Source organism: Carassius gibelio, chromosome A10 (assembly GCF_023724105.1).
Source record: "Carassius gibelio isolate Cgi1373 ecotype wild population from Czech Republic chromosome A10, carGib1.2-hapl.c, whole genome shotgun sequence".
NCBI classification, from domain to species: domain Eukaryota; kingdom Metazoa; phylum Chordata; class Actinopteri; order Cypriniformes; family Cyprinidae; genus Carassius; species Carassius gibelio.
In genome coordinates this window covers 15,381,658-15,406,657 of record NC_068380.1, presented here as the reverse complement: position 1 = coordinate 15,406,657, position 25,000 = coordinate 15,381,658, and the positions used below count along the sequence as shown (strand labels likewise).

General features: G+C 36.1%; 2 protein-coding genes across 3 annotated transcripts in view; one reads left to right on the top strand and one right to left on the bottom strand.

Moving 5' to 3' along the window:
• Window positions 1–18,147, top strand: part of LOC128021327 (dihydropyrimidinase-related protein 2-like) — a 45,435-nt gene extending 27,288 nt beyond the window's left edge. For both annotated transcript variants that reach the window (XM_052608437.1, XM_052608438.1), the window contains exons 2-14: window positions 3,771–3,859; window positions 4,050–4,234; window positions 6,652–6,816; window positions 6,961–7,022; window positions 7,987–8,067; window positions 8,431–8,499; window positions 8,602–8,722; window positions 9,068–9,224; window positions 10,449–10,590; window positions 10,793–10,963; window positions 12,577–12,756; window positions 13,763–13,928; window positions 14,199–18,147. In XM_052608437.1, the coding sequence (XP_052464397.1) occupies window positions 3,771–3,859; window positions 4,050–4,234; window positions 6,652–6,816; window positions 6,961–7,022; window positions 7,987–8,067; window positions 8,431–8,499; window positions 8,602–8,722; window positions 9,068–9,224; window positions 10,449–10,590; window positions 10,793–10,963; window positions 12,577–12,756; window positions 13,763–13,928; window positions 14,199–14,290 (1,680 nt within the window). In that variant the 3' untranslated portion in view covers window positions 14,291–18,147. The remainder of the gene's footprint in view (window positions 1–3,770; window positions 3,860–4,049; window positions 4,235–6,651; window positions 6,817–6,960; window positions 7,023–7,986; window positions 8,068–8,430; window positions 8,500–8,601; window positions 8,723–9,067; window positions 9,225–10,448; window positions 10,591–10,792; window positions 10,964–12,576; window positions 12,757–13,762; window positions 13,929–14,198) is intronic.
• Window positions 18,148–18,756: 609 nt separating this feature from the next.
• On the bottom strand, window positions 18,757–23,180 carry LOC128021674 (alpha-1A adrenergic receptor-like). Its single transcript, XM_052608988.1, has 2 exons — window positions 22,061–23,180; window positions 18,757–19,370 (listed from the first exon to the last, which is right to left on the bottom strand). The coding sequence occupies exons 1-2, from the start codon at window positions 23,031–23,033 to the stop codon at window positions 18,973–18,975; spliced, it is 1,371 nt and encodes a 456-aa protein (XP_052464948.1). The 5' UTR covers window positions 23,034–23,180; the 3' UTR covers window positions 18,757–18,972.
• Between the last annotated feature and the right edge of the window lie 1,820 nt (window positions 23,181–25,000).

The following is a 25,000-nucleotide window of genomic DNA, read 5'->3' as shown; positions in this document are numbered from 1 at the left end:
GTCACTTTCAGTTGTACTTATGAGGTCAGATATCAGAGAAGAATTTTTATGTTAATAAATTCTTTGACTGCATAGTTAATTTCGCCTGTTTTTAAGTTGATCAGTTACTGGCATTGTTACAGTATGTTATGTAAGTTCTGTTACATTCTTGTTTGCAGTTTCTAGATTTTACAGCATCAGAGCTACTGTAAAAGATAAAAATAAATAAATTGACAGCAAGTTAACTGATTTTACATTAATATTTAGTTTAATATTTATATTCAATATTTGTTTTGATATTATTTTTTTATTTACTAAATAAAGATGAAAGTTTTATTTACTTTCACTTAATTACTAAAGAAATATTAAAATTTTATTTTTTTAATATTTATCATTTTTTGTAGTAATTAATAATTAAGTAAAGTAAATGTTTGCAAAAATATTTAGTAAAATAATTAATTTTATTGAATAAAAGTTTTATTTTTGAAACAAATTACTTAAGTAATTATTATTATTTATTTAATTACTATAGGAAGAAGAAAGTATAATTTAAAATATTTGCCATATTTCTACTTAAAGTAAATTAGTTTATTCAAGTAAAATATCCTTTTTAATAAATTAATGAATAAATATTTAAGATAAACTATTATTTGTATTTAGTAAATAAATTAATATGCAATTAATTATTTTATAGTATTAATTTATTTACTCAATGGATTATATATATATATATATATATATATATATATATATATATATATATATATATATATATATATATATATATATATATATATATATATATATATGCATTAATTATTTAATTACTATAGAAGTTTTTAAATATGTATCATCTTTTGTGGTAAATTACATTTGTAAAGTAAATAAATATTAATAAAATAAACAAATAAATAAATATGTATACATTTAAATTAAATGTAATCTTTATTTAATAAAACATTTTAAGTAAAAAAATGTATGGATAGATAAACATGGTACAGGTATATATAACAGGTATATAAGTAATGTATAAAAACCTATATGTATAAATAAATTCTGAATAAAAAATGTATATGGATTAAATATTTATTAAAAATAAAACTACATCATCTTACTTTTGCATGATTTTAGTAGTTTTTGAATGTTACAGCGTAAAATGCTGTGATTCCAATAAATCCCCTCCTCAGCCCAGTTGTCTGGTTATCATGGCAACCGCAGCAGCTCCAGTGCAACCCAGTGATCTGTCCCAGAATGCAGTGCTGACCTGCTGTTGTACCTCGTGTTCTCCCCCATCACAAAGCACAATATCCTCTCTGACTCGTACCAAGCAGTCTGCCAAGACCGTGTTTTCTTCCCCGCCAAATAACATACAGGATTTCCATTCATAACGACTTGACAAACGACTATGCTTGCGCCTCAAAGGGGAAAAAGGCACCAAGCACGCAAACAGACAAGCCACATATTCAGTTTTCCTTTAAGAGGATCATATTCGGATCAACCTGACAGCTAGAATCTGGCTCAACTACATCTGATTCTAAATTATAGAAGGATGGAATTGCAAATGGTTAAACCCAAAGACTGTAAGTCTGTCAATTTGGATTATTAATGTTGTAAATGAGCACATAGCATCAAAACATTGCTCCAGGTCTCAAATGTGATGTCCTTTATGGTTCACAAAATACTTTTGATGTTCATGGACATTAAAGTGTTATTTCGCCATGTCTGTTTAAACGTCCATTATCATTTATGGAAACCAGTAAAATAAACACGCTGACCTGAAGACTTCCTGTCAGTGTTCTCATGTACTATGTGTTCAGCACTGTCTCTGGAAAAGGTCCAAAACAAGCACTAGTTCGGCTCACAGAGTCCACAGTTTTTTTCAGACTTCCTATAATCAACCTTACAACCTTTTTGATGATGTCATAATACTTTAGCCCTATGTCGATGGCTCTGATTGGTGCACGGAGACTGAGGAAGTGGATGGCAGCGATTGCCTGGGTTATGTAATGCATGTTATGAAGCAGCTGTTGAGTGTGGATGACTGCCAAAGCCACTTGCACAGTCCCAGAAGCCCCTCGGCAAAAAGTTGGACATAAAAAGTAGAAGGCATTCCTCTTCTGTAGAAGCTGTTATTGGTTTGTCTATGAATTAATCTCACTAAAGGTATATAAAAGCTAATAAAGCACCATTTGGTTTCAGTAAAACTATATCTGGTGATTGATTTCTGGCTAATAATGTTGTGGGATGTGTAGTGGGAGATGTCAGGTCACTGGAGTATTTTCTTTCATCGCTAAGTGAATCGGGGCAGGCCTTGGGAAGCCAGCCAGGCACCTCATGTTGCTGGGTTCCCAACAAACACGCAAGACAGAGCCGCCTTTGTCCCCGTGCGGTGCAGAGGGCCTTGTGACAGGAATTGTTCCACGCTCCCCTTTCCGAAATATGGCTGTGCTTCTGGCGCCCTGAATGTAAAGAGATTCCTCGGTGGTGGCGTCTATACCGGGGTGTCTAGCCAGCTTTACCCTTCATACTGTAGGGGGGCATGATGCTGTAAGAAAAGATAAAAAGTAAATGTATAAATAAATATGCATAAAAAAAAACAGATATTAACAATACAACTACTGTCTGTATTTAGATAGTAAGTACATCAGTGAAGAAGTAACAGTTCATTCTTGGTCACTTCCTTGTGCCGTCTCACATTTTTAATTCACTGGAATGTGATTGCTTTCCCGTCTTCAAAGACTGACTATAATATAAACCAATAGGATTCAGGCGTGGGCTGTGAAGGAGCGTTTCATTGGTTGCATCTACTGAACAAACTGAATGAGTTAGTGTTTTTAATCAGAACAAGACTCATGAATGAACTGGAACATTCCGTTTGGGAAACAACGAAACTGTTAATACACTGAAAATGAGTGTCTGCATGTGATGCAGTCTTGGTCACAACAAGAAGATAAAGGTGACAGACGAATTTTGAATGCGTATAAATTTGTCCAAAATGACCATGTACAAATATTTAGTAAACCTTAGTTGATTTGTAAGATTGCATACAATAATAAGACTTAAATTTATGCATTCACCAGACACTTTTATCCAAAGCGACTTACAGTGCATTCAGGCTATCAATTTTTACCTATCATGTGTTCCCGGGGAATCGAACCCCCAACCTTGATAGACTTCTTGAATTTTAGTTCTTGTGTTTTTATCAAATTAGCTGAATGCATGATTCAGTTACTCACTCATAACACAGGGGGAAAAAAGAAAAAAAAAAGATTATATTGTTGCAGCAAAAGGTCACCTATAGAAATGCTTACTGAATGAATCAGTAAATGAATCAGAATTAATAATTTTTGAAGAACAGCTTTAAAAGATTTGAGTAACTGAGATTCCCTTCACTAATGCAATACACATTAGATTTGACATAGCAGTCAGCTTAGGCTGCAAGGGTGAATCATTGTCTTCTGGGTTCAACTGAGCGCGTTTTAGAGCAGTGAAAAATAAATGTACCATGGTGAACATGTGTTTATAATTGTAAAGACCATGGACTTGGCTGATGGTGCTTATAAAGAATGTGGGTGACGATATACTGCTGCTTCATAAGCTCTGATTAACTCGCTCCTGGATGAATTAGTATTTTACTTGAGTCTATATTTACACTGAGTCTATATTTAATCACAGCTTCAAACACCATCTTCACCTTGCAGTAGTGTTCTTTATTGCTGTCCCAAGGTGAACAGACTATTTGCACTTGCACTGCTATAGAATACTAAAGCCAGCTTTATCTGTGGTTACAGAGTGACCGTCTCTTGATTAAAGGGGCGAAGATTGTGAATGATGATCAGTCGTTCTATGCCGACATCTATATGGAAGATGGCCAGATCAAGTGAGTGTAAAATATATAAGGTGCATTGCTCCTTTAGTAGTCTGAGGTTATAAGGTTAATGTGTGCATAATATGCCCTTATATCATATGACACATAAAGAGATAATGAAATGATGGCCCTTGAAATTAAATTAAGATTGCTCAGATTGTACAACTCATATTGCTTTTTTATAACTCACTCTTACTTACAGGCAGATTGGAGAGAACCTGATAGTGCCCGGCGGGGTGAAAACCATCGATGCTCATGGGCGTATGCTGATGCCGGGTGGCATTGATGTGCACACACGCTTCCAGATGCCTGACAGGGGCATGACTGCTGCGGATGATTTCTATCAAGGCACCCGTGCTGCGCTGGCTGGAGGAACCACCATGATCAGTATGTGTCCGACTGTCCTTAGTGTGATTTAGAGTTTGAATCCAAGATTAGATTTCATTCTGTTTGCATATCAGCCACAACACCCTTGCAAATGCTTTGGTGTTTATCATAAAGATAAAACATAGCAATCAACGAGTAATGGCCTAGCAGCAACCTGGCAGGCACCAGCAATGCCATAGCAATTACCATAGACAGTAAAAGAAATGGACACAGCGACCCCATTGGAACTCAATTGAGACAAATGAAGCCCAGTTTTAGCGTTTTTTAGCACTTCCGTTTCTGACGCGCAGACTCAAACGAAGCTTGACGACGTCAGCAACCTGTCTGGCAAATGTAAATCTTCTAGTAGCTGTGCGTGAAAACTGCCATCGTTAATCTTGCAGAGATGGCGAGCTTGAGCGGAGAGTTCTTTGTCGTGAGTGAGTAGGAGTAAACATTCTGATTAATTATTTTGTATAGTATTTTAAAATGTAACGACAGTACGCCATATTAAGTTAATTGCCTGCGAGCTTCTCCTCCTGTCTGTACGGTAATGCGACAGAGAGCCGAGTGGTTATGACGCAATCGTTAGCCTATTTTTTACAAAAACTGTTTATACGGGGCCATAATGTAACATAGAAGGTAATGGAGCCCTTTATACATTGTCGTGTATCTTTAGAAATAAATAATGAACAAACAGAGTCTTTAAACGCCTCAGATGTAAAGTTATTCGCTGTCAAAGTGACGCCAAAATGAATGGGAGTCAATGGGAATGCTAACGCAAGTGAAGTTCTGCTAAAAGATGGCAGCCCCCACCCGACTTCAACTTCCGGTCGAGTTCCTTGCCCCTTGGCAATTACTCACACCACCACACGAATCACTTAGCAACACCCTGACAACCATCCACAATGACATAGCAACCACCTAGCAACACCCAAACAAATGCTTGGCAATTCTTAAACCTTACTCAAAACACCAAGCATCTGTTAAATTCTAGGACCAGAGCACCTAGCAACCACACAAAATGCCATAGCAACCACCTAGCAACAGCCTGGCAAATACCCACAACACTTGAGCAAATGCATAGCGATACGATAAACACCATTCAGAGCACTTAGTAACCACTAATATGTAGAGACCTGATAATCATGGAGACTTGGGCCTGTAAGCAATGCCATAGAAACCACCTAGCAATACCCTAGCAACCACGACAGTACCATAGCAACCATCTAGTAATGATGAATCGAGCAAAACTTACAGTTTCTCCCATTTGCTTGTGGTTTTAATACAAATAGCACAATTAAAGGGACGGTTCACCCAAAAATGAAAAAACTGTCATTATTTACTCACCCTCATGTCGTTCAAAACTTCCACGACTTCTTTCTTCTGTTGAACACAAAAGATAATGTGAAGAATGTTGGTAACCAAACAGTTGCTGGCTGTCGTTGATTTAGACAATATTTTATTCCATAATATTAATGTCAGTGGCTACCATCAACTGTTTGGTTACCAGTTTTCATTGTTGGGTAGGCGTATGACGGTATCAAAAGTTCACGGTGCGCTAATAGCTAATCCTTTTATCACGGTATATACGGTATTATCATGATATTGAGATTTAGCTAATCAAGTATAACAGGTTTAATAACTTTTTTTCTTATAACAAAAAGAGAATGAACATTTAAACGCAATAAATCAATAAACACACAAAAAATAAAGAGTAAATAAATTGATTGAAGTGCAAAAGAATTATAAAGACCAATAGGTAACACTTTACATTAAGATTTCTTTAGTTAACTTTAGTTAATGCACTAACATTAACAATGAGCAATATCTATACATTTGCTACAGAAGTCATTCATCTCTGTTAAAAACACAACTGTTAGTAAAGTGGGAGGAGTTGGATCTGGATCCAGCCACGCCCCCTGGATCTTGTGTTCTGCAGTGAGGACCTTCTTGTCTCATGTGCCTCTCATCCGTGCTTGTTTACATGCGAGTGTCCAGCGGTGTTGTGCATTGTGACTAGTTGATGGGGAAAGTATTCTTAAAATGGATTCAGAAAAATCTGAATGATTTGTTATAAATAATTATTCACGGTACTTTGAAGTGCTCATGATAACAATAGCGTGCATGTTCATTATCATGATATATCGCGAATACATTTTTGGTTGAAATACCCATTTAAGCTATGGTTAGAGCTGCTTTTCAAGAATTATGCTACCTTTTTCCTAACCGTTATGAAAGCTGTAATGTTTTGCTAAGGCAGTCAGACAGGATGGAGACAGTGTGCTTAAAATAACACAAGAGACTGTTTAAGTATCTTCATTGTCCTCTTTTCAGAGCAGTGTTATTAATTGATATGAAGTACTTATTAATATGTAGGAGCTGTTTAATATCTGCCTAACCCATATGTGTGTGTGTTTGTGTGTGTGTGTGGACAGTTGATCATGTGGTTCCTGAACCCGGGACAAGTCTGATCTCGGCCTTCAATCAGTGGCGGGAATGGGCGGACAGCAAAGCGTGCTGTGATTATTCTCTTCATGTGGACATCACTGAATGGCACAAGGGTGTTCAAGAGGAGATGGAGGCGCTCGTCAAAGATCACGGTAAACCACCGTCAACATCTGTATCTGCTGCACAAACCCAGCAGAGTTAGCGAATACTGCATCGCTCAGGAATTCAGGTTTCACTAATGTCTCACGGACTCCTTCATTTCCCTCTGTAATTTCATCCCCCGTCTTTGTGTGCAGGAGTTAACTCTTTCCTCGTCTACCTGGCTTACAAAGATGTTTTCCAGCTCACTGATTCCCAGGTATGGCTTCCTCCATGCGATGTACCTAGAGCACCTACTTGTATCTTACAGTCAGTCTCATGAAACCTGTCAAAAACACACCCTGGTCATATTTAATCATAAAATAAAAGAGAGAAATTAAAATTATGAAAATAACGCAAGAGATTTGAATGGTCCTAAAATATATTTGATGTGTATATATATATATATATGTAAATGAATATGATATGTAAAATTTTATGTAAATATATATATATATATATATATATATATATATTTATATATATATATATATATATATATATATATATATATATATATATATATATATATATATATATATATATATATATATATATATATTTACATAAAAATAAAGATATGTTATAAATATTTAAATTGGTATATCTTGGTGTGTTTTTTTTCTCACTGGTTTTAGGCATGTATCATGATATTTTTAAGTAGATTCACTATGCATTATTTATTTATGAGTTTGCAGTTTAATGTGACATGACATTTCTTCTAAAAAAGGATTCCTGACCGTTCATTCATCAAAACAAATCAAAGCATGGAACTGGTAATGCAACTTGGCCTAACTATGTATTTACAAACAAACATGCATTCATTGCATTCATTCTCCCACATAATTCCTTGATTCTGATTGGTCAAACATGGATTTTGGGAGTCAAAATGTTTTCTAAAATGACAAAAAATAATTTCATTTGTGACCAGTGCCATGGTAACACTTTTAGGTTGCGCAGGACCAAGTTTTGATGGGTTGGGTGTTTATGTTTTATTTGCTAATGACGATTGTGAGAAAGAAAAAGAAGAAAACTCTAAACAAAGTTCCTTTTCGATGTATAAACAAATGATCCTTGAATAGTCTGCCTGTGAGCGTTGCATCTGTTTTAAGCATGCTTCATCATTTGCCATTCCTTTCTCATTGTCAGCCTTTGTGCGGCTTCGAATGTGTGTTTGTGTGCAGATCTACGAAGTGTTCAGTGTCATCCGGGACCTCGGGGCCATCGCTCAGGTCCACGCTGAGAACGGAGACATCATAGTCGAGGTGAGCTCTTCAGAGAGGCTACGCAGTCCAACACTGAGCTCCATTACTCAGAGTAACTATCAACAATAAACTGTTTGGAGATGTTAAATTAAAACACATGCTCCACTATGAATGCTCGGACTATATGGTAAGCAAAGCCAAAGCAAATATTCCTACATGAGCTTGATATAATTAATTGCAGATGACTTTTGGCTCGTGGTTATGTGTATTTATCATGATCAAGAAAAGCAAACTCTTTGTAATGAAGACATTTTTAATATAGACAGTATATTTTGGCACTATGCCATCATGATTTACGGATTCAACCAACTTATGCTACTCTTATATTTCCATCTCATTCGTTTCCTGTTTTTCTTTCAACAGGAGCAGCGCAGGATTTTGGAGTTGGGTATCACTGGTCCAGAGGGACATGTCCTCAGTCGACCAGAAGAGGTGAATGGCAGGGAATTCTGGGAAATGACATCTATTTCCCCATGTTTCTGACGTTCTGTTGAAGAAAACATTTGTACTGAATTGGTTTTATTTCCAATTTAGTTGGAGGCGGAGGCAGTGAACCGCTCTGTAACAGTGGCCAATCAGACCAACTGTCCTCTTTACATCACCAAGGTGATGAGCAAGAGTGCCGCTGATGTCATCGCCCAGGCCAGGAAGAAAGGTGAGATCTAAACACCATTTTCAATATGGTGACTCTAGGAAGTCTTCAATGGATCCAAACCTATAGTAGAAACATTCAAGGTTGATTTAGCAACATGGAAGAACATTCTGAGGTGGTTTGATCTAATTCCACTCCATCCGTGCCATTAAAATGAGGTATTATTACTAAATCTGAACAAGCAAGGTGGGTTTTATGAGAATGGATGCAATGCAGCCCTGCAAAAAATAGTTCTTGGCTAGACAGCAAGAAATGACATCATGGTGGTCAGGCTCCAGAATAAGGCCAAGTTAATTACAGTGAAATGATATATGCCTGTTCCTAATTTGGTATCTTTGAACCATTTAGGCACTGTTGTGTATGGAGAGCCAATCACAGCCAGTCTTGGCACGGACGGCTCACACTATTGGAGCAAGAACTGGGCCAAGGCTGCCGCCTACGTCACGTCCCCACCCTTGAGTCCGGATCCCACCACACCGGACTATCTCAACTCACTGCTGTCATGGTACGAGCACTCCAAGGCTGTTCATTAGTAGTATGCATTACTGATTTAATAATAAAGCCCTGTAATAAGTGTACCATGAAAAATGAAACTGATTCATTGTTGTGGTTTGAGAGTGCAAATGTGTTTAAGTTCCATATTAACTTAGAAGACTTTAAAGTGAACTGAAGGGTTGATTTTAAGTTTAGGAGTCTGCTGTGGGATTTACTTTTAAAAATGTGTTAAGTAAAGAAATGCATTATTATTATTATTATTTTTATTTATTTATTTATTATTATTATTATTATTATTATTATTATTATTATTATTAGCAATATATTTATAATAATTATTTTATTATTATTCTGATTATTATTATTATTAGATATGATATTATGTGTATAATATATAATATATTCTTAATATTATACATTTTATTATATTAATAACTATTATAGTATTTTATTACAAAATAAATAAATTAAAAAATAAAATTCCATGTGAAGTAATAATTAGAAACAATATTGTATTTTAGTATGTATATTTATTTGCATTTTAATTATAACTATTATTATTATTATTAATAATTATAAAATTGAATACAATTAATGATCATCATAATTAATGATTTTTTTATTTTATTAAATTGTTTTGTTTTTGTTTTTCATTAGCAATATCACTATTATATTATTATTATTACTATCATCATCATTGTTATTATTATTATTATTATTACATTTGATATTTAATTATTAGTAATTATTAGTTATAATTTTATTACAAAATAAATTAACTATAAAATAATATTCATAATAAAGCAATGATCAAATTACTGTATTCTTTGTGTGTATTTTTATTATCAATATTAATTAATGATTATTTTTTATTTGTATTAATAGTAATTGAAAGACAAAAAAACAATAATAATAATAATAAAAATCTATTATATATTTTTTTATCTCATTGTATTATTGTTATAATCTTAATAGTGCAAATATTTATTATATTACTACTAATAATAATAATAACAATATTCATATATCCAATGGAATATCCAAAATATAATATTAGATCATTTTAATAAATACACATTATTTACAATAATAATAAAAATAACAAAATCTGAAGCACTTTTAGGGCCAAAAAATATTTGCATGAAACACAATTTTGATAAAGGTTTGCTAAGTGAATAAATATAAGTGTCTTTACTCATTTGAAATGTGTCTCCTCATTCACTGCACGCTTCAGTGGGGATCTGCAGGTAACAGGAAGTGCTCACTGCACCTTTAACACCGCCCAGAGAGCTGTGGGCAAAGACGACTTCACCCTCATCCCTGAGGGAACCAATGGCACTGAGGAAAGGATGTCCATCATCTGGGACAAATGTGTGGTGAGGCCGAAATACTACTCTGCAAATAATAAGGGGAGACATTTAATCACAAGCCACCACAGTGCAGCATCTACACTTCCTTCAGTCAAATAAACAAAATCAGTCAGTGGTCATGTGAGCCTAAATAGAGCAGACGAGCACAGTGAACACAAACACAACCGAGACACCTGTCATCTCTCCCTGTGGTCCCCCTCGTTCGTAGGTAACTGGAAAGATGGACGAAAACCAGTTTGTGGCCGTCACCAGCACCAACGCCGCTAAGATCTTCAACTTGTACCCGCGCAAGGGCCGCATCGCCGTGGGTTCAGACGCCGATCTGGTTCTGTGGGACCCTGATCTCACGAAGATCATCTCAGCCAAGAGCCACAATCTGGTGAGATCTGCTCTCAGCAATGTCACGTGTGTTTACAATGGTCCCTGTTTACTTTCAGAACATGTGGCGTGTTCTTAGTCCTAAGATGCATGATTAACTGGTGCGGGTTATGGATTGTGTTTATATATTCATGCCATCACATTAGTTAATTATAGAGTAAAGTTGTGTTCTTGTGGAAGTAGTTTGCAGTCCTGACCAATGAGCATCGGTTGTTCTGACTGAAAGTTGGGCATGGGAATGTTACCCATGTGAGTGATGTCATTCTCAGCTCGTCTGGGTAATTAACGCCTCCCTCTTGGTTTGGAGGCATAACAGTGCGCACAACGTCATGAGGATCTTTTTTAATGTCTTCTATTTGTGTTCTTGGGCTCCACAACTCCACAACTGTATTCTTTTGTTTGGTGGATTTTTGTTAGATCTAAACATCCTAAAATAAAGATTTATTTCAGAAGCAAAACTGTATAGGATAAATATTGGAAATAATGTGTTAATAAAATATAAATATTAAAATATTTGTATAGAAATTGTAGGTGTTATTTACATTTATAATTAATAATGGAATTAATCATTTATTCATGTATTTCATTTATAGTTATTTAATGTATTAATTTATTTGTATTTAGATTTTATATTAATAATACATTTACAGTAAGTAATGTAACATTAATAAATAATTACGCTCATTTAAAAAAAATATGTCTTTTATCCCATATGCAAATATTTTTTTCCTCTTATGCGCAAACCTCACTAAATACTGTAATAATTATGTTTAGGATTTTGACATTGCCACAAAAGAATGGATCACAGTGTTCACAAATATATTAAATAGAAAAAACTGTTTTCAGCACTGATAAAAATAATAATAAATGATTCTTGAGAAGCAAATCAGAATGATTTCTGAAGGAACATGCGACACTGAAGAAAATCCATGAAATTTAACTAAAAATGTAATCTTTTTAATTGCTTTTTCTTTTTTTACTGTATTTTTATCAAATAAATGCAGCCTTTGTGACCTTAAGAAACTTGTATGTCTTAATATTTACAACACACTTCCGGTTCTCAAGTAAAGAAGTTAAGAAAACAGTTTTTTACATTCAGTCCTGTGGTTAATCTCTAGGTGTGTGAGCATGTGTCTGTGTGTGTGTGTGTGTGTGTGTTGATTATCAGACTCACTGAATAACCTCATGCTGTTTTTAGGTCTTCTGAGACATACTGTATTGCTTTTAGCAAAGCGCCAGTAGCATTAAGAAGGGTGGTCACACTTTTGCCGGCACACACACACCCTGTAAACTTTCACACACTTCCTCCCTCATTCACTCCCTCTCATTTCCAACATTCCTTGTTTGTACTGTATTTCTCAACTGGTCTGCGTTCTGACAACTTGTCCTCAACATATTACTTAAATAGCTGTCTAGAAGGATCAATAATGATTTCCAACAGCACATCACCTCTATTTCCACCTTGATATAATGCTTCATTATGTGGAAGGGATCTGGATCGTTTGAGCAGTGATTTCTTGCTTCGTTATCATCGAAAGATTATATAATGTTACACCTGACATTAGGTTCCTGTTCTGTGTTGTTAGTGTCATGTTGTTGATTCTTGTTTTCCAGGCGGTGGAGTACAACATCTTCGAGGGCACCGAGGTGCGTGGGTCGCCTCTGGTGGTCATCAGCCAGGGAAAGATCGTCCTGGAGGAGGGGAACCTCCACACCACTGAGGGGTCCGGCCGCTACGTGACCCGCAAACCCTTCCCTGACTACGTCTACAAGAGGATAAAGGCTCGCAGCAGGGTGAGTTATGCATTCAACTTCCTTTCAACTACATGTAGCTCCTCAGTCAGTTTAAATCAAGAACTGCTCTCTTTGTCACTTTAAATCAGTCTGAACAAGCTCTTTTGTACTACAATCTTTTTATCTGCACTGTTTGTTTACTTCACTGGTTTACCCTCTATCTGCCATGTGGCTTTTTATTTTATTCTTAATATTTTTACATGCACTCATTTGTATAGTTGTATTTTATATTTAATGTGTATCTATCTGTATTTGTTTGCTCTACTGCTAGTTTTTTCTGAATGCACCAAGGGTCTTATTAGAGTAATGCAGTTTAAATTCTCTGTATGTATGTGCTGTACATGTGGAAGAATTGACAATAAAACAGACTTGACTTGACTTATTTGATCAGGTTTTCTAATATGAAATTTATGGATACACAATCGATTAGTGACCATATTGTGATATAGATTTTTACTACTATTATTATCAGATATTTTTGAATGTAACAATATATTTGTTTAGAGTACTACTATTAGTATTATTATTATGTTTTTGTCCTATGGAATACTGGTAAAAAAAAATAATATATATATATATATATATATATATATATATATATATATATATATATATATATATATATATATATATATATATATATATACACACACACACACACATAAATACATATATTCTGCTTATTTTAGTTTATTGTGGTTGTTTTGGATTTTTATAATCATGTGTTATTTCAGAGATTTTTTTAAAAAGAATATTACTTTTATTTTTGTTACTATTATAGTTTATATAATTACTGATTATAATTAATTACTAATAATAATTATGAATAATTATAATTACTGTACAATACTATTTTTTCATGCCTTTTAATATAATTGTCAATTAATGCCTATTAAGTGTTTTCTATTTCTGCATTAACACTTTATCTGTTTGTAGTTTTCTAAATGTTTGAGGTTATCAGATTAGCTGTGTTTTAGTAACAGTATCATGCACTGATGTTTCGTAGCTTGCTGAACTGAGGGGCGTCCCGCGGGGTCTCTACGACGGGCCGGTCTGTGAAGTCTCCGTGACGCCCAAAGCTGTGACTCCTGCTTCCTCTGCCAAAACCTCTCCTGCCAAGCAGCCCGCTCAACCGGTCCGCAACCTGCACCAGTCCGGCTTCAGCCTCTCGGGTCAGCAGTTTACAAAAAATATCATCACCATATAAGCTGATATTAGAAATGTTATTTTATTTTTTTGCTTAAAATGTTTTTGTCATTATATATAAATTAAATATAATTAAATAAGTAAAAAAAAAAATCACTGGCTTAGTACTAACCAGAAATGTAATATTAGTGAGAGATCATTCACATTAATCTATTGTGATCCGTTTTGAACACTTTCACAGGAACGTTGTCATCATGTTTAAATATTTATACGCCTTTTGACTTGTCTTATTTCAGGCTCTCAGATTGACGACAGCATCCCCCGCCGCAACACCCAGCGCATCGTTGCGCCCCCTGGTGGCAGGGCCAACATCACCAGCCTGGGCTAGACGCCCTCCATCAGCAGACAGGAGAATAGGGGGTTGGGGGGGAGGGATGTCTATACCGGAGGTGTTTACTGAGACCACCGTGTCACATCAAGAACCCTCCACAGGGCCTATGATTCTCCACTCCCTAGTCTCCCAACCCCCGAGCTCTCGCCCCATTCCCTTGTTTTTCTTTTCCCAACCATGCACCACTTCCTAAAGGAGACATCTAGATAAAAAAAAAAAAGTATTTGCCTCATGTGAAGAGAAAAGGAAAAAATGTAACATCACATCTGAGCACTTCTGATTGTATGATTTTTTTATACTGTACTTTCGACCCACCACGAGTCGTGTTATTATTTTTGTATTTAACTTTATTTGCTTTTTTAAATCAGAGGGATCAAGTGTATGTATTAGAGAAGCTGTTTATCATTGTTACTCATTGACAAGGCAATGGTTAGAATACCGGGTTTCTTGTGTCACTGTTTGTGCTACAAATCTATTAAGACTTTTAAGTCTACTACATTAGGAATGTCTTTATTTTTTGGCAATTTTTTATTACATTTTTATTTTTATTTTATTTTTTTATTACATCAGTAGCGCCCATGCCCTTTCTGTGGCATTCAATGCGATACTTTCTGTGCCAGTCAATAAAAGAAAGCTTTACTAGTGGTCACTGATTAAAAAGCACGTGTTGTTTCACAACCAATTAACAATGATAATGTTACTGAAGAAGAAACCGCATGTAAAAACAAGCAGCTTAGCAATGTTGCAAAAAAAAAAGAGAGGACGGCAAGTGTTTCTAGCTGGAAACCTTCCTTGTTCTGGCCTCGAACTCATCAACATCATAGGATAAAAATTAAAATAAAAAGATAACTTCGACTTTTTATCTCTTAATTCAAACTTTTTTCTCGCAATTCTGGGTTTGTATCTTATAATTCTTTTTTTTGAAAATTCGGTGGAATAAAGAATAAAGTTGCAATAACTTTTTTTTTTTTTCATACAGAAAAAAAATAAACAGAATTGTGATATATAAACTCAATTGCGAAATGTAAACTCAGAATTGCAAGAAAGTCCAAAGTTTAGTCAGAGTTTATCTTGTAATTCTGACTTTTTAAAATCAGAATTGGCAGAAAAAAGTCACAATTTATTTTTAGTTTCCGTAGTTAACTAGAGAAAATGCTGTGTTACTAAAGAACAAAGCTACGTCAAAATAGTAGCAATTTCCAAATGCACTGAAGCCCAAAATATACTTAAGTGATGACGCAAACACTTGGCATATGTTTACAACCGAACATGTTACCTTTCAAAGTATTTTTCATTGGATAGAGTGCACAAACTCCAGACATGTAAAACTAGACATGTTGTCCCCTTGTGGCCAAATTAGTGTTAATGTGTATGTGTGAGCTAATGTTCGCGATTATAAAAATCAAGTCTCCACGCGTACAAAGTATACTTTGGGCTAAGAGTAACCCCAGATGGAAGTTTGATCGCAGCGCAAAACAAAAGTGCCATGCGAGTCGTAATATTTTATAATATTGAGTGACTATGTCGCTACTTTCTATGTCAACAAATGTGATCTCGCAGACCTTACGCTAATGTGTCTTTTTTGTATCTTTAACTCCAAGCTGTGCCTGAGTTATACTGATCACTTTGAGTATTTCTACAAGAGCTTGTTTATGTTTTTTTTTTTTTAAACAACTCAAAGGTTGATAAATGTAAAATAGCCGGTTAACCGATATAAAGGTGCCAGATTTTTCTCGTCATAGTGCTTTTAAAAGGCTTTTTTAAGTTTAAGTTATCACAGCGCCATTTTTAACGCCGTTATAAATGCTGCATCCTGTAATAACATCATAAAAATAAAAAGTCAAAGGTTAAAGGTGATTATCAACAACTGCGCCTGTGGCAGCTCCATGTTTTTGTGGTCTTATTGTATTTTTTCAACGAATGAATGAGAAATTGTTTGTTTTACTTCCAAGTTGGTCTGGAAACCCACAAAGGGCGATGCATCGAGCAGCTCTAGGTTAGCTAATACAGCTAGCACAGTGTCTGCTTTCTTCTCCTGTGTTTGACTCATTTAATTTTGAAACAAGAAGTTTGGGGATCATCACACACTGGGATCATCTCTTTTAAAAGAACCAGGCTATAGGTAGGCTATGTCATCTACTGATTTGGTATTTGCTAATGCTTGTAGGTTGCTTGTGGTATTAAGGGCGGGACACTGTCACTGTAGAGAGCATTTGATTGGATAAAAATCTGTGTAGTACAAGATGAGTCATCAGTATTTTTGGTTCATTTGCAGTAAGGAGAAATACGTTTCAAATCTGCCAACATTTATGAGTACACTATAGATTCGCTTCAAAGTTAGAAAATATCTCCACAAAACTCTTAAAGTTGTTAACAGTAATCCACATTTTGTGGAAGGTGCTAAAGCGTTCACTTCAGGCAAAGAAGGCATAGTTAAAACAGTAATAAAAAGGGTTTAACACGTTTCAGTGTAGGCCTACCTTGCTTAAATCTAACTATGGATTAGAAACGATGGGACTTTCTGTAGTCTGTTTTTCATTTAGTAAACCTGTCCTCCAGCTGTTTTCTCTTTCCTCTTGAATATCGGCAAAATCTTGGCCTGTAACATCATTCTCAATTGCTTGTCTTTTCTTCTGCGACTCAACACAGAAACAACACACACACACACACACACACACACAAGCCCTGATTCAGGGTTTTAACGTACAGTGCTTGTATACTTATGGTGTCCTGAAACTGTTGGGATTGAGGTCGCTCGCAAAAAGTTAGTGAAGTTAAAATTTAGTAAATATGGAGGAGAAAGCTTTCTCTCTCTCTCTCTCTCTCTCTCTCGTTGGTTTTTAGTTTTAGTTTTCCCCAGAGAACGTTTTCAGTCTCATCAGTCAAAATTTAATTCACTCGCTACTATTTTGTCATGTTGATGTCTAGTCAAATTAAATGGGAGGAAGGACTACAGGCCTATTTTAATTAGTTTAAGTTTTCTTACAAAAATGTTTGCGTTCCTTCGAGAAGAAGTAGAGTCTATCACCTCATGACTGTTACGATTGTTTTCTTTCTTCCTGTTTCTTTTTTGTTCCTTGCTGACCTCATTGCTTTTCCACTGTTCCTATGACGACCGTCCCTAGTCAACAGGATCTGAATCTTTTATTTGTCATGGCAACACATTACACATCGGAAGCATGCCCTTAGCAACCCTTCTGGGGCTGGTGCTGTTAAAACAAAACTGAATCCCTGAATCATTTCAACTGCGTTTTCATACAGTGTAACACAAACCATATACAGTACCCAACTTATTGAGCAGGAAATCAGAATCAGAAGGATCAGGTATACATTTAACTCAAGATACATTCAGAGAAATCAAGTATTAGCTATTCTTGTTTATTTAACGTTTAGTTTTATTGGTATTTGTATTTCATCCCAATTTTGCTGGTGTGAATATACGGCATCCGTTGAGAACAGAGATTTCCTTGTCTTTTCCTTATAGAGACATCATATGTAAGAGTTCAAATAAAACATGCCTTAAGCATTTCCTCTAATCCTAGAGCAGCTGTTGGCACTAATACTACACACACACTCTCTCACACACACACACTTTGCTATGTTCGCTTGAATGTTCTTCTATGTGTGGTATGTAATCTATGTAAAATGTAGATGGTAACTGAAAGGTCATTAAATCTGAGACTGCCGATTATTTATAATCCCAGATCCTCTCTTATCCCACTCCAGAAGTGAACGTGTTGTGTGCTGGTGTTTATTCTGTTGGCTGTGCTGTTTGAGGATGTTTGCTTGCTCTTAAAAGTGTCCAATCCCTTGGATGGTGATGAAAAGGAAAATTAATAAAAGGGGAAAAAAGATTTCTCTCTCTGTTTTTAAATTTCACTTAATATAATATAATATTATAATTTTGCATCAGGAAACCAGAATTAAGTAGACATATGCATTTTACATATAGAATACTATCGTTTAATAGTCTATTATCATTATATCATCCAATCTGATCATCATCATGAGATTTGTGATATTTGAATTTTACATACATATACCTACAGTACATACACACACACACACATATATATATATAACTCAAATTAAAACTTTTGAGGTTTAGATTTACTTTATTTTAAGATTATATGAAAAATAACACAAAATACAAGTATTTTCACAGCATTTGGACCCTATATTGTACACTCTAAGAAAAACAAAATGTAGAAAAATTTATGCCGGGCCATTAATTTTTTAAATTTTTTTTTTTTTTTTTTTTTTTTTTTTCAGTTTACAGACTTTTCCTTCAACTCTAAAACAGAATACAATACAATGCAGTGCATAATTCAAAATATGGGAAAACATGTCAAACAAAATCGTCATACTTCAACCTCTATATTACCACAGTATATTGGACTTTTCTTAAAGTGTCTTTGTGTTTGCACAAGTAAAAAAAAAATAAAAAAAAAATCTCCACAATCATTTCATTACCAAGCTTTTTTTTATTTTTTACAGTCCAAAGGATGAATCCTCAGTTAAACTTCACGAAAGTGCAGATGCATGTTAAAGATGTTGCCACAAGGTGGCGCTCTTATAAATAAGAATTAGCCAGATCTCTGGTCATTCGTGTTCAAGGCTCAGAACCTTGTCTTTGCAAACAACTTTGAAAGGTTATCTTTTATTCTTTCAAAAACAGTTCATACAGCCTCACCGTCCATCGTGCATGTTGAAACCTTATGAACTTTCATTATCAGAGATGTTTCAGGTGCATTCAGAGCACTGTTGCTATGTGGAGTAAATGAGTTCTTATTCGTGGTCGGCGATGCATTAGCAGGCCTCCCGGAGTCAGTAGATGTAGATGGGAAACCCTGTGGAGATTTGGGGCCATGCATAGGGTCTCGAGCAGATGCCGGAGGGCTCCAGATCCTGTGTGTTCTTCTGAGGCATTGGCCACGGAGAACGTTCAGGAAGGCCTTCTTGAACTCCTGACTGAAGCACGGGTAGATGATGGGGTTGAGGCAGCTATTTAAGTAGCCAAGCCAGAAAGTAATTTTGAAGACAGTGTCCGGGGGTCTATGGGATGGAAAGATGGAGCCTTTGGAGACACACGGAAAGAATGCAATGACATAATTACTCTATGGAGCAAGAGACCTCCATCATTCATAAGCTCACCCCAAGACAGAGGGTTAAATGGTTTTGGATGTTTCATATTTTCAAAGGCTTTGCTTTGATGTGTGCATTTCCTTCCTGTATTTTAAAAGCTTTGAATTGGATGCACAAATGACTGACTCCTTGCATCTTAGCTGTCCAATTACTAAACGCACAATAAATAAGCTGCATTTCCATCAAAGTTAAAATGACTCGCCTGTAAACACATGTGGAATCCATCCATACAAAATATGTTTTTTCTGAACTAGGGCTGCTGTTAAAAGCCTCTGTCCTAGGTTCATAATTCATTCTTTTGTTGTAAACAAGCTCATTTAAATGTAATCTAAAAGGTCCGGGAAGAATTATGTCAATGGTATTTACGCAGAGGCATATTGTGGGAGAACATCGAGTCGTTTGGAAACATGGGTGAGAATAAACTTCAGAAAATAAATGTAATGTGTTTTGCTTGTGTCTATCAAATATGCACACATACGTCATTTAATTCACAGAATATTCAGTGAGCAGTGTGTTCTTTGAGATATTGGAGTTAAAGGTTCAACAAAAATTTGGTTATTGTTTACTCATGTCGTTGCAAATCCAACTTACTTTATTCTGGCTGTTTTCTGAGAAATGAAAATGAATAAGGAGGAAACAGCCAAAATGACACTCATGCACTATATTTCTGCTAAAACCGTAAAATAGATTTGCATGAAGAACAGACTGAAATATGTGCTATTCAAATCTCATTTGTGACTGTTTATATGTATGATCATCTCCCCTCTGCAGGAGTTCTTAAATCTCAAGTTTGACATAATATTTTATCATTATTTTAAAGAAAAACGAAATTAATATTTACACACACACAAAAACATATAAATACTTGAAATTGTGTCATTAATGACTCACCCTCATGTCGTTCCAAACCCGTAAGACCTCCGTTCAACTTCGGAACACAGTTTAAGATATTTTAGATTTAGTCCGAGAGCTCTCAGTCCCTCCATTGAAGCTGTGTGTACGGTATACTGTCCATGTCCAGAAAGGTAAGAAAAACATCATCAAAGTAGTCCATGTGACATCAGAGGGTCAGTTAGAATTTTTTGAGGCATCGAAAATACATTTTGGTCCAAAAATAGCAAAAACTACAACTTTATTCAGCATTGTCTTCTCTTCCTTGTCTGTTGTGAGAGAGAGTTCAAAACAAAGCAGTTTGTCATATCCGGTTCCCGAACGAATCATTCGATGTGACCGGATCTTCTTGAACCAGCTCACCAAATTGAACTGAATCGTTTTAAACGGTTCGCATCTCCAATACGCATTAATCCACAAATGACTTAAGCTGTTCACTTTTTTAATGTAGCTGACACTCCCTCTGAGTTAAAACAAACCAATATCCCGGAGTAATGCATGCACTCAAACAGTACACTGACTGAACTGCTGTGAAGAGAGAACTGAAGATGATCACCGAGCTGAGCCAGATAACGAACAAAACATTCGCGTCCGATTCGTGAACCGAGGAGCTGATGATGCTGCACATATGTGTGATTCAGCGTGCAGCAAACCGACACACAGAGCGTCTGAACTGAACTGATTCTTTTAGTGATTGATTCTGAACTGATTCTGTGCTAGTGTTATGAGCGCGGGTAAACCGAAGGCTTGAATCAAGGGCACGAGAACGTGACTCGAGAACGAGTAAATCTTTTGTTCATTATCTGGCTCGGCTCGGTGTTCATCTTCAGTTCTCTCTTCACAGCAGTTCAGTCAGTGTACTGTTTGAGTGCATGCATTACTCCGGGATATTGGTTTGTTTTAACTCAGAGGTAGTGTCAGCCACATTAAAAAAGTTAACAGCTTAAATCATTTATGGATTAATGCGTATTGGAGACACGAACCGTTTAAATCGATTCAGTTCGATGTGGTGAACTGGTTCAAGAAGATCTGGTTACATTGAATGATTCGTTTGGGAACCGGATATTAAACTGCTTTGTTTTGAACTCTCTCTCACAACAGACACGGAAGAGAAGACAATGCTGAATAAAGTCGTAGTTTTTGCTATTTTTGGACAAAAATGTATTTTCGATGCTTCAAAAAATTCTAACTGACCCTCTGATGTCACATGGGCTACTTTGAGGAAGTTTTTCTTACCTTTCTGGACATGGACAGTAAACCGTACACACAGTTTCAATGGAGGGACTGAGAGCTCTCGGACTAAATCTAAAATATCTTAAACTGTGTTCCCAAGATGAACGGAGGTCTTACGGGTTTGGAACAACATGAGGGTGAGTCATTAATGACATCATTTTAATATTTGGCCGAACTAACCCTTTAAATAATAATAAAAAGTAAATAAATAAATAAATAAAAAATAAAACACAACACAAAACATAAGATACAAAAAAAGGGAAACAAAACAAAATGTCACTGAATAATATTAGATAAAAACAATGTTTGTTGAGGTTGGAAAATGTTGTGGTGCAACTGTGGTATGAAAATTCTATTGTAAATTTATAAATAAAGTAAGTAAATATATAAAATAAAGCTATTAACTGAATACAAATTGTAATTTTTTTATTGTTCGTTTGTTTTGTTTTTCAGATGGGCTTTGCTGTGTGTTCACAAAAACGTTTCGTTTATACTCACTTATGGGCAGCACTAGGAAAAAAGGCAGCCAGCAGAGCACAAAACATCCCACCACAATCCCCAGAGTCTTGGCCGCCTTCTTCTCCTGGGAGAACTTGAGCAGACGCATGAAGGCGAAGCACGAGTTCTTCGGGCGCACTGCTTCCTCTGTCCCAGCGGCATGCTGGGCGTTGCGACAGTGGATCCGCAGGGTCACTCCCTGCTCATCTAACTCATTCGTTTGCCAGCCCTTCCTCATGGAACGAGTCTTTTGCTGGGCTACCACATACACTCTGCAGTACATTGCCAAAATCACTGCCAACGGCACGTAGAAGGAGCATGCAGCAGAGAAGATGGCATATCCCAGATCTTCATTCACTCTGCAGACCGACTCGTCCTCCGGCATGGGCTCCCTCCAACCGAACAGCGGGCCGACGGAGATGGCAGCCGAAAGAGCCCATACAGCCACCACTGCCACCAGTGCCCTTTGACCTGTAGCCAAGGAAGGGTACTGCAGCGGGTAACTGACGGCCATGTAGCGATCCACAGAGATCACGCAGAGACTGAGGATGGATGCCGTGCAGCACAGCACGTCAAGCGCAGTCCAGGCGTTACATAAATGACGGCCGAACACCCAACGCCCCAAGGCTTCAGATGCAGCGGAAAACGGGAGCACCATGGAGCTCAGAAGCAGGTCTGCAATGGCCAGATTGGCGATAAAATAATGTGGCACGGAACGGAGATGGCGATGGCACACCACAGAGAGGATGACCAGGATGTTGCCCATCACACCGAATATTATAAAGAGCACCAGGACCAGGCCCAGAGCCAGCGTCTTAGTGATGTCAAATGCAGGTATCGCAGTGCAGTTGGGACAGTTCTCAGGAAAAAAGGTTAAACTGATGTTATCTTCTGCTGGAAGATCGTTGGTCATGGTGTAAGAGTCCCGTGTTATGAGGTTAAGCTTGAGTAGCGAACATGCTGTGATAACCATCCATGACTATTAATATGTTTGTGGTTTCAACACAAACTCGCTTTAGTAGCCTGACAGTCACACTTGAAGACATTTGACTGACATTTCCTCATCTCAGGTATCTCTTTTGAAATCAGCCATTAGCCATCATAGTTTTTCTGATCCTGCAACCTTAAAAAGAAAAAGGTTACAGATAATAAGCTGTGTTTCTTTCAGCGTAATGTTGGTTTTTGGGTTTAAGTTTCTTGTCTTAGTTCTTGCCATTGTTATGTCCCTCAGTCAATGTGTCATGTTGTGATTGGTTGTTTCAGACATGTGTCTTGTTTCTCATTGCTTGGATTGTGTCATGTGACTCATTTTGTTTGATAATATATAGCCCTCATGTTGCCAATGCCATTGTCTCTTGTCTTGCTTTGTCTGTGTAATTTGGTGAGCTTGTTCATGTTTTTGCCAAGTCTTGTTCATTGTGTTTCTACTCACTTTTGGATTTTTCTAAACTGTACATGGGTTCTCATTCAACTTGCCTCCAGTTGACGCTCATTACAAGAATTATTATAAATATCCAATGAGGAACTAAAGTGATTCAACTTTCATTAAACTAATGAATTAGCATTTTAACGTTGCTTTCCAAATAAAACCGTAACAGTTATCTTCTGGAGTAGGCTGCTGTTCTTCTGCAGCTGTTATGCCTACAGTGAGTATCTACAGTAAGAGCAGTGTGCTAGTATGCATTTCTATATTTAGCCACTGTGTTCGGTTCAGACTGATTCATTAATTCATTGGAAGGAACCAAATACTGTTTCATTTTGAGAATTGTGATAGATTTGCTTTTTTGTTTTTTTGTTTTTTTTTTGCAGTCAGCGAGATGAACACAACTGAAAGTTGTGTATTTTCAGTATATATTATTTTGAGGCACTTATAAATCACAATTCGTCTGTGAATATCTTAACCACTTATATCTTTAGCTCAATGTGACTGATTCTTAACCCCTCTTTGCAAAAAATAATGGGATGGAAAAGTGCCTGTTCCTTCAAGTTACTATTGGGTGGATTGTTTCAGTGTGGCAGTTGTGTTCTGTGGATGTTTAGACGCCTCCGTTCACAAAAGCCACTTAGGAATTATCTTTTTGTTCAAATGGTGTGATGCACTAACTGCAGGAGCTCATATACAGGCCAAATATCTTTCACTGAAACAGAACTAAGAAGTTTCTAGTCCAAAAAAAGCGATATTTTTCAACAAACCTTGCAACATGGAAATTAACATGCCTTTTGCTTAAATAAAACCTATTAAAATCATAAAATGTATGATTAAACAGAAGTCATGTTTTGTTTTAATCAGGTGTGTGCTGACGCTGAGTCTGTCTATCATCCATCAGGTGAGCCTGGTTATAGCGAACATATACAGTGCCCAAAATGAGAGGGGAGCTTAAGGATAATCATTATATTATTATACAGTGTAATGTATGGACGACCAAAAGGTTTCCTGTATTTTTGTTTTAATCAAAGGCATTAAAAATAATAATAATAAAATAAACGAGTTATGCAACACATATAAATATTTGATTACATAGGCCTGCCTATATGCAAATTCCTTCAAACTACAAATGTCAACATTTATATATGGCTGCTGAAAGCACATGACCTCGGCGCCTCTGAAAGAAACTGCCTTTGTTAAATCGCCATAAAACACGTTATATGCTCTATTATTAATGTAGTAGTAAAATAAATCATTATCACAAGACATGTCAGTGATCACATGTGTGAGCTCAATTTTGAATAAGCAACAGATAATTCACGTGACGAAAATCATTGTGGTTTTTTTTTTACATTAAATGCAACACAGCAAAAGTGAAGAAAAAATAAATAAATGTGAACGTGTTGGTTTATCATATACCTGATCCTAGAACATATTTTGTTAGCAACTTCTTTTTCATATTATTGAGCATCTTTCATTGTGTGACCAGGAATAACTTTTAAAACTGTTCAGAA